We start from the raw sequence: 9,721 nt of genomic DNA on the forward strand, positions 1-9,721 counted from the left end.
TGGCAAACCAATTACATTCAGATCCAAAGGTTTATCCTCAGCATAATCTAATTACTCAGACATAGAACGTGAAACACTTTATCACAAGGTTCCACACCTACCTGGTCGGTAAGCAGTCCTCTGGAAACCAACCACAAACCACTGGAGATGATCTGGTGCCAACCATTGACAAGTGCACCACCTTGACTACAGCGACTTTTAGTGCAAGTACAGGGGTAGGACTTCGTCTGCTACAAACCGGGTACCAAAATGGTCACCTTGGATACGCTGAGCAGATTGCCAAAATTGAACAATAATGATGTCCCACTGGATCTGCAAGTAGACAGCATGGACCTCAAGGCGGAAGATGTGCTCAAAATCGATGTATCGCATTTTGGTCAGCACAAATGTGACCAACTGCATTCAGAAACAGCCAATGACCCACAACTGAAGGCACTGTGGAGAGTCGTAGAAGGATGGCCTGATACGATAAAAGAGGTGCCAGAAACCCTCAGATGTTTTTGGCCTCAGAGATGAACTCCGTATCTCGAGAAGCATAGCCTTCAAAGGAACACAAGTGATTGTACCCAAAGCTCTCCGACAGGACATCTTGTCACAACTTCACCAAGGCCATATGGGTATAGAGCTAGCAAGACGACTGGCAGACAAGTGAGAACGATTCTGCCATGCCTTCATCTGTCCAAATTCTCCCAGATGCAGGAGACACTGCCTGAAAAATGAGGGAGTGAAAATGGTGCATGACTGACATGCAGGGGCGGAACTACCTCAACTGCAGTTTGGACAAAAGGTCAGGCTCATACACCCTACAGTGAGAATGTGGTTACCCACAGAGGTATCCAAAGTATGCAGTGAGCCTAGGTTATACGAGGTTACAACGTCTAACGGAGCAGTGTTGAGGAATCGAAGCCAATTAAAAGAAGTCTGCAATACTCCAATTGCGCACAGCGGACTCGAAAGAATGCATTCCGACAATGAGGATGTGATTGAACAACAGGACAGTAACCAGCACATTGACAACAGGTCTGAAAGCCAGGAACAGCCTAGGGTGAAATCCACATCCCCAGAAGGTTATACCGTAACAAGATCTGGAAGAGTTGTCAAACCACCAAAATGATGCATGGACTTTTAAGCATCTGCACTCTTAAATTTCACAATTCTTATCTTTATATTGGTAAATGTTATAATCTCTATCCCTATATAACTAATTTTGATGTCCAATTTTATGTTTTGTTACTTGTAGCATATGAGACTTATCTTTGGAAAGAACGGGGATGTTGTAAGATTGCTTTAAGAGTGATGTCCATTTAAGAACTCAGTGTGCTAATGAGCTAAGTACCAGGATGCAGTGATGTGACTAGAAGCCATAGTCACTGCACAGCAACACCCTGGATAAAGGTTCTGTATATAGTTTGCTCTGTATTGTATGTACTAGTTTAGCTGTTAATAAACCTTCTAGAGATCTTCAAGCAATTGGAATCCATGTGCCTCATTGTCTTGCTTAAGATAACACAAAGAAACTTATGACAGTGGGAAGACAAATCTCAATATCTAGCCTGCTCTGCTTGATATACCAAGCCATAAGGTTACAGATTGTGGTTGAATGCAATTCTGCTGTTCCTGATGGCCCACAGCACTTCATGAATGTCTAGTTTTGAGCTGCTAAATATGTTCTGAATCTATCTCATTTAGCATGGTGGTAGTGCCACACAACATGATGCATGGTGAAGTCAGGTCTTCATGAGGACTGTGCGGTGGTTGCTCCTACCAATGCTGATGCATTTGCGACATATAGATTGGTTAGAGTGAGTCAAGTAGGTTTTTCCCTCGTGGTTCCCTCACCACCTGCCACAGGCCCAGTCTGGCAACTATGCTCTTCAGGACTCTGCCAGTTTGGTGCTACTGAGCCACTCTTGGTGATGGGCATTGAAGTCCCCCACCCAGAGTTCATTCTGTGCCCGTACCACCCTCATTGCTTCTTCCAAGTGGTATTCAACATGGAACAGTACTAATTCTTCAGCTGAGGGAGGGCGGTAGGTGGTAATCAGCAGGAGGTTTCCTTGCCCATGTGTGACCTGATGCCATGAGAATTTATGGGGTTCTGGAATCAATGTTGAGGACTCCCAGGGCAACTGCCTCCTGACTGTATACCACTGTGCTGCCACCTTTGGTAGGTCTGTCCTGCCGATGGGACAGGACATACCCAGGAATGGTGATGGAGCAGTCTGGGACATTGAGTGTAGGTATGAATCAGAGAGTAAATGTCAGGCTGTTGCTTGACTAGTCTGTGGGACAGCTCTCCCAATTTTGGCACCAGTCCCCAGATGTTACGAAGGAGGACTTTACAGGATCAATTGTTCTTCTCATTTCCGGTGCCTAGATTGATGCTGGGTGGTCCATCCGGTTTTATTATTCGACTTTTCTGTAGTGATTTGGTAGAAGTGAGTGGCTTGCTCAGCCATTTCAGAGGGCGGTTAAGAGTAAACCATATTGCTGTGGGACTCGAGTCGCATTCAGGCCAGACTGGGTAAGGACGACAGATTTCATTCCCTAAAGGACATTATTGAATCAGATGGGTTTTTACGAAAATCCGGTAGCTTCATGGTCACCATGTCTGGGGCTAACTTTTAATAAATAATTGAATTTAAATTCCACCAGCTGCCATGATGGGATTTGAACTCGTGTCCACAAAGCATTAGTCGGGGTCTCTAGATTACAAGTTGAGTAACATTACCACTATGTCACTGTCTCCCATTCTAAGCACTCTGAGTAAAGAAATTTCTCCTATTTTCCCATCGAGTTTATTAGAAACGGTCATGTAGTTATGGCACCTAGTTTTGAATTCTTCCACAAGTGTAAGCGTTCTTCCTGTCTACCCTGAACCTCTAATAGGGCATTCTCTAAGTCTTCATTTTCTAAAGTGAAAGCCTCAACCTGTTCAATCTTCACCAATAGCTACAATCTCAGTCTGGTACCATCCTTCTAATTCTTTTTTGTACTTCGTCCCATGCTTCAATGTTTTCTTTTTACAGTATGGAGACCCGAAATGCGCACAGTACTCATAAGTGCAGCCTGACCATGGTCCTATGTGGGTTTAACATGACCAGAAATAAATCCAGGTGCTTTGTTGGCATTTTTAATTGTTTTGCTTAACTGCGATGCTATTTTTAATGATTTGTTCGCCTATGTTTTTAGATTCCTTTACTCTTCTGTCCCATTCAAATTTCTTATTTTCTAAGGTGCTGGTGATGTTTCTATCTTTCCTACTAAAGTGCATCACCTCACATTTATCTATGTTAAAGTCCATTTGCAGCATAACTGCCCATTTTCCAAGTTTTCTAATGTCCTCTTTTATTTCATTCTTTCTCCGTGTCAGCTATAATCCTGTTTGATATTGTTTTACTTGTTCCTGAGTTCAAACCATTAATGTAAATTAGAAATAACAGTAGTCCTAGCACTTATCCTTGTAGAACACCACTTTTTACAACCTTATCTGAAAAACTACCTGTTAACTCTTTTCTCTGCTTTTTTTTTAGCCAATTTGCTATCCATTCAGATATTTGTCCCATGACTCCATATGCCCTAACTATTGGCAGGTAGCTGTTAATGAAAGGATCACATACCAATCCTTTCAAGGCTGTGCTATATTACACAAGGTAATAAATGGAGGCTGTGGCCTACTTGGACATAGTTCTCCTTTAATCAGGGCAACCCTCATTTTTATTTATACTTGAGTTCATTTAGATAAAGAAATTGCCTTATAGTGGGAATTCTTGTGAATTAATTGTCTGTATTTTCTATTTGTAGTTTGCTGTGGGGATGAAACAGTACAGCAGAAGATCTATATTTCCATTTTGACTGGAAGCATCAGTTGTGGGAAAATTGAGAAGAACAGATCATTACAGTTGACAGGTTCAATGCCTGTGTTCGCCACTTTACTGAGCTACAGCAATAGACTTTCCAGGGGAAAGGTTACTGACTCTTGTTAGCCTATAAAATTTAACTATTTGTGGCTGGTATTTTTGTTTTGATGACCCATTGCAAATAAAACTTTTTATTGAGGGAAAAAATCTAAAGAGAAGCTATTTGTCTAAAAATGGCTGGATGAAATTTGCTGCATGTGTAATTGTCAGTTGCCTTGGTTTGAAAGCTAAGTAAGCACTTTTCTAATATGTGAAGCTTCACTGAATAAACCTACACACTGAAAAAATCTAACGGTATTTAAATAAGTTTTCAAGTTTTTGTTAAGATAACAGATGTAATTGCAGGAGTGTTCTAATTCCTGGGTACACTTTCAAATAAAGTGTTGTAGTTTCAAGTTCAAGATGCATACTGTAAATCTTGCTTTGAGATTCAGCAGCTGCAATAGAAATGTGAGATGGAAATTCACCAATTCAAATAGTTTATTATCGACACAATGCGAGCTAATTGTTCCTGTGCAAGTAATTAAACCGAAGACTTTCATACAACAACCTAAATGCACTGGTTGCCTTTCCTGGTATAGGGCAACACTTTACGATATTTACCAATAGTTAATTTTAGTAACAAAGTAACAAAAATCTGCGGGAGATAATGACATCAGTCATGATGAGTCGTCAGATGTTGCAATGGGACCAAATGATCAGTGGTCTATCTATAGGATTACATGGGATATAAGGCAAAGAAATAGGCCATTTGGCCCATTGAGTCCATGCTGGCATTTATGCTTCATTTGAGCTTCCTCCCATCTTTCCTGATTTAAATCTATCATTGTAACCCTCTATTCCAGGATTCTCCAATGAAAAAGATCGCGAGCTATTTAAACATATATTGAAAAATATGAATAGATCAATGCAAATTAAATATTTAGCTATTACATTATAATTAATATGAAGGAAAACTAATCTTAATTTGATTTCATTGTGATACTTGACACTGCATGCTGTCCAGTAGTCCTGTGAAATTTGGCTTGTAACTGGAGAGGGCAACCCTGATGGAGTCGTTCAGATGCTGGCTGGTCAGTCGTGTTCAAAATTTCGATTTGATAAAGGTCTTGTTAGAAAAGACGGACTTACAAAGCTATGTGGAACCAAACAATGAAGCCACTTTCATTGCTGCTGTGCAGATATTGCTGTACCTCTCTGTGCAGAAACCCTCAATTCTTTTAAAAGTTACCTGGACACCTGAAGTGCTGTAAGTGGCAAAGCTATGGACCAGGTGCTGGAAGGTGGGATTAGATTGGGCGGCGAGTTTTTATTTCAGCCGGCACGGACACAATGGGTTGAATGGCCTCCTCCTGTACCGAAATTTTTCTATGGTTCTATCCACAAGACTCCAGAAATTGATTGGAGGGCACCTTGATTTCAGTTGAATATCATTTTGAAGATTAATAATCTCAATTTCCAAATTGGTACAATGCAGGTTAAACAGCGAGCTCACTTGTTCAGAAATGTCACTTACATCCACTTCCGTAGAGGGATTTCAAGTAAACATCTCACATGGCTTCAGCTGCTTAAAGACACAAAATCTGTTGTTGAATTCTTGGCCAAGCCTGGTCAAGAGATCACTGTACTTGCTGGCATCTAGAAGCTCAGTACCTTCATTTTCTACCAGCATTTGGAGCACAGATGGCAAGTGCTGCATTTTCTTTTTCTGCAGTTTAGTTTAGTTTAGAGATACAGCACTGAAACAGGCCCTTCGGCTCACCGAGTCTGTGCTGACCATCAACCACCCATTTATACTAATCCTATACTAATTCCATATTCCTACCACATCCCCACCTGTCCCTATATTTCCCTACCACCTACCTATACTAGGGGCAATTTATAATGGCCAATTTACCTATCAACCTGCAAGTCTTTGGCATGTGGGAGGAAACCAGAGCACCCGGAGGAAACCCACGCAGACACAGGGAGAACTTGCAAACTCCACACAGGCAGTACCCAGACCTGAACCCAGGTCGCTGGAGATGTGAGGCTGCGGTGCTAACCACTGCGCCGCCCTAGTTGTTGAACCCAAACGCCCAGTTTCGATTTGGAAGCTTCCACTGCACTTATCATGTCTGCAATTGTTTTTTTATTTCCCTCTAATTCACAGTTCAGGCTGTTTAATTTCTCTGTCATGTCTGTTAGAAATGCCAAGTCAAGCAGCCACACAGTGTAATATTTGGGTGCTACTTTTGTTCCTTGACTCCATAAAAGCTTTACTTTCTGGCACAAGGAAAAGAAATCGATGCAGCACTTTCCCTCTGCTAAGCCAGCAGATTTCAGTGTGCAGCAAACGATCGCCATGCTCAAATAATAGTTCGTTGAAGTAACTTGAACTGACGGTGTTGTAAGGGCCTTGCACAAATCAAATTGATTATTTTCACAACGGGAGTCATAATGTGATCAAATACCATTACTTTGCTGTAGATTGCTTGTTGATGAATGATACAGTGGTAGTTCAGGAAACGAGGGAAATCGGGGTCTGCTTTGCAACTTGCAGTGAAGCCAATGTGACACCAATCATTGAAGGGGCTCCATCGGTTGTTATTGGCACATCCTTTTTACAAAATAATTCTTAACCTCGTGAATATCAACTCCTCCGGTAGCGGCTTTCAAAGGCAACAATGTCGAGAATTCCTCTTTAACGGTGTAGTCTTGAAACACCATTCGAACGAACACAGTCAGCTGGGCAGTGTCGCTGAAGTCATCTGATTCATCTCACTGAATGGAGAACCACTGGCAAGTACTTAAATCCCTCGCTAACTGTTCTGAAAAATCTGCAGATAATGACAATACCCTTCTTGCCATGGTGTTCACCCCTAACTGCATGTCGGATATGGCAGACATAATTTCTGACTTGTTTTTGAAATTTTTGAATAATGATTTGGCCATAACAGTCACCGTGCCCTTTACCATTGCACCATCTGAAAATGCTGCCTTGTTTTTGGTTAAAAAGTGCTGCCGCGTTAGCTTTCTTCAGTGGTTTAGATAGAAACAATTTCTGTCTCTGCAATGCCGCCGTTAGTTTACTTTTTTTGTGCGGAGACTGCTTCCTGCAGGAAAAATTTTCTCAATCTGTGTGGACCGTCCCTCTCCACATTGCTGTTTTTTTCTGACTGCAACTCCCACACCACAGATTAGGCGGATGCACTTGTCTTTAATGCATGTAAACAAAAAATCATTCTCCCACTCTTGGTAAAAATAGTATGTCTTTTGTCTTTTTTTGGACGGGCCCTGCCTCAGTATCCATGATTTGAGTCACCCTCCTCGCTGCTCCGTCACCGCTTGTTCTTTTCCTGCCTCGCAGCTCCCTAGGTGCTTGTTCTTTTCCTCTGATTGGCTGGCAGCTCATGGAGGCAGGATCCCTGTCTTCAAAGGGATGGGAATGCTGCCTCCTGAAACTTGAATTTAAAAACATGGAGGATCACGTTGGAGGAGCCATGAAAATGTAGAGGCGGGGCTCCCCCCCGCCTTTTTGGCCCGGCATCAGGAGCCCAGTTTCCTACACAAAATTCAGCCCATTGTGTGTAGAAGTGTTTACCAATTTCACTCCTGAAACATCTGGCTCTAATGTTTAGTCTATGCCCCCAGTCCTCGATTCCCCAACCAGTGGAAATCATTTCTCTCTATCTACCCTATCAATTCCAACTAATATCTTGAAATAAAAGCAAAATACTACGGATGCTGGAAATCTGAAATAAAAACAAGAAATGCTGGAACCACTCAGCAGGTCTGGCAGCATCTGTGGAAAGAGAAGCAGAGTTAATGTTTCGGGTCAGTGACCCTTCTTCGGAACTGACAAATATTAAAAATGTCACAGGTTATAAGCAAGTGAGGTGGGGGTGGGGCAAGAGATAACAAAGGAGAAGGTGCAGATTGGACAAGGCCACATAGCTGACCAAAAGGTCATGGAGCAAAGGCAAACAATATGTTAATGGTGTGTTGAAATATCTTGAAACCTTTAATCAAATTATCCCTTAATCTTCTAAATTCCAGGGAACACACCCCTCAATGAGGTGATGCATCTGGGAGAAGGGATAGGATGCAACAATATATACTTAAAAGCAATATGGCACAGTTCTAAAGAGTATGCAAGGACCGAGGGACCTGGGGGTTCATGTGCAGAGACATTTGAAGGCAGCAGGACATACTGAGAGAGTAGTTAACAAAAGCTTATGGGATCTCGAGCTTCATAAACAGAGGTATTGAGTACAAAAGCAGGAAAATTATGCTGAACCTTTATAAAGCTAGAGCACTACATCTAATTCTGATCACCATCCCCCAGGAAGGACGTGAAGTTTCCTGAGAGGCTGCAGAGGAAATTTATCACAGTGATTCCAGGGATGAGGGTATTTAGCTACAAGGTTCGGTTGGAGAAGCTGGGATTGTTCTCCTTGGAGCAAAGGGGGTTCAGGGGAGATTTGATAGAGGTGTACAAGATTATGTCAGTTTTAGATAAGGTAGACAAAGAAAAGCTGTTCCCATTAGCTGATGGTACAAGGACTAGATGAATGAGTGGATAGGGTATTTGGAAAGGGATTTCAGAGGGGGAGATAGCGGGTCAGAAACTATAAATTGGCACTTTAATTAACACCTGCAGTGCTCAATGTCTAGATTTCACAGGTAACCACAGGTTTTAAGAGGCACAGACTATGAAATTCAACTCCTTAGTACCCAGCTTTTTAATGCTATGAGTGCTTCCTAATTACTTCTTGTACCTGCATGCTAACTTTCTGTAGTTACTAGATTTCTAGAGCTGTTTAAAGTTGCTAAGTCTGCAGGCAGTGTTGTGGTGCTAGCTGTAGAACTTTGTTGTGACTTCAAGGATTTTGACATAGGTGCAGTAGCCTGCATTCCCCGAGGACTACAGCATGACTGGGAAAATGAGCAGAGGTAACACATAGCAGGACCAAGCCGTGGAAGAGAGAGGGAGAGGAGACCAAAGAGCTGTCAGCAGGAGGCCATATCCGCATGGTGTTCAGGGATCAATATCTGACCTGAACCTCAGCGAGGAACAGTGTATTAGACATCTCTGTTTCATTAAGGACACCCTCACTGAACTCTGCCACCTGCTGCAGCCTTGGAGCAGGTGAGGACAGCACTGCCAGTGGCTGTGAAGTTGACTGTGGCAATGACCCTTTACGTGGGCTGGAGTAGGCAATATTGGCAACAACTCCCAGTTCCATGAAGGTCACTGAGCCTCTCTATTCCAAGAGACCTGGATGCATTTCATTCTCTCTTGCTAGAGCGAAACAGGTGAATGAGCATGCAGCTTTACTAGGACTGCAGACTTCCCCACGTTGTGGGGAGTCATTGACTGCAGGCATTCACTTTGCAGGGATTGCATGTCAAGTGAGATGTATTAGATTCCACTCCCTCAACGTCCTCTGGAGCATGACTGTATGCAGCATATCATGCGGGTCAATGCCTAATATCCTAGCAGCAGTCATGATGCCTTCATGCTGCAGAAATCCACTGTGCCATCTGCATTTGAGCCACCATGATAAACCAGTGCATGGCTACTGGGCAGCAAGAGCCATCCTTTGACACCGTGGCTCATCACTTCAGTTCACACCCCTCAGGTATGTGCGCTGCCACACGGATGGTGATAGAGCAGGCCATTGGGGTACTTAACCCGTTTGCTGCCTGGACCACTCTGGAGGAGTCCTGCAGTACTTGGCAGAGCCTGTGTTAAGGTTTGTGGTAGTCTGCAGCAACCTACACAACTTTATGAGGTCACTTGTACAGATATACAATGA

At 42.8% G+C, this 9,721-nt stretch overlaps 1 protein-coding gene across 2 annotated transcripts in view; it reads left to right on the top strand.

The window, feature by feature from the left end:
- Positions 1-4,321, top strand: part of tomm7 (translocase of outer mitochondrial membrane 7 homolog (yeast)) — a 43,703-nt gene extending 39,382 nt beyond the window's left edge. The window contains exons 3-4 of one of the 2 annotated variants that reach the window (XM_068008863.1): positions 3,030-3,116; positions 3,805-4,321. In XM_068008863.1, the coding sequence (XP_067864964.1) occupies positions 3,030-3,116; positions 3,805-3,820 (103 nt within the window). In that variant the 3' untranslated portion in view covers positions 3,821-4,321. The remainder of the gene's footprint in view (positions 1-3,029; positions 3,117-3,804) is intronic. The other variant, XM_068008864.1, reaches the window with a different exon arrangement.
- Positions 4,322-9,721: the final 5,400 nt, after the last annotated feature.

This window comes from Heterodontus francisci, chromosome 2 (assembly GCF_036365525.1).
Source record: "Heterodontus francisci isolate sHetFra1 chromosome 2, sHetFra1.hap1, whole genome shotgun sequence".
Taxonomy (NCBI): Eukaryota; Metazoa; Chordata; class Chondrichthyes; order Heterodontiformes; family Heterodontidae; genus Heterodontus; species Heterodontus francisci.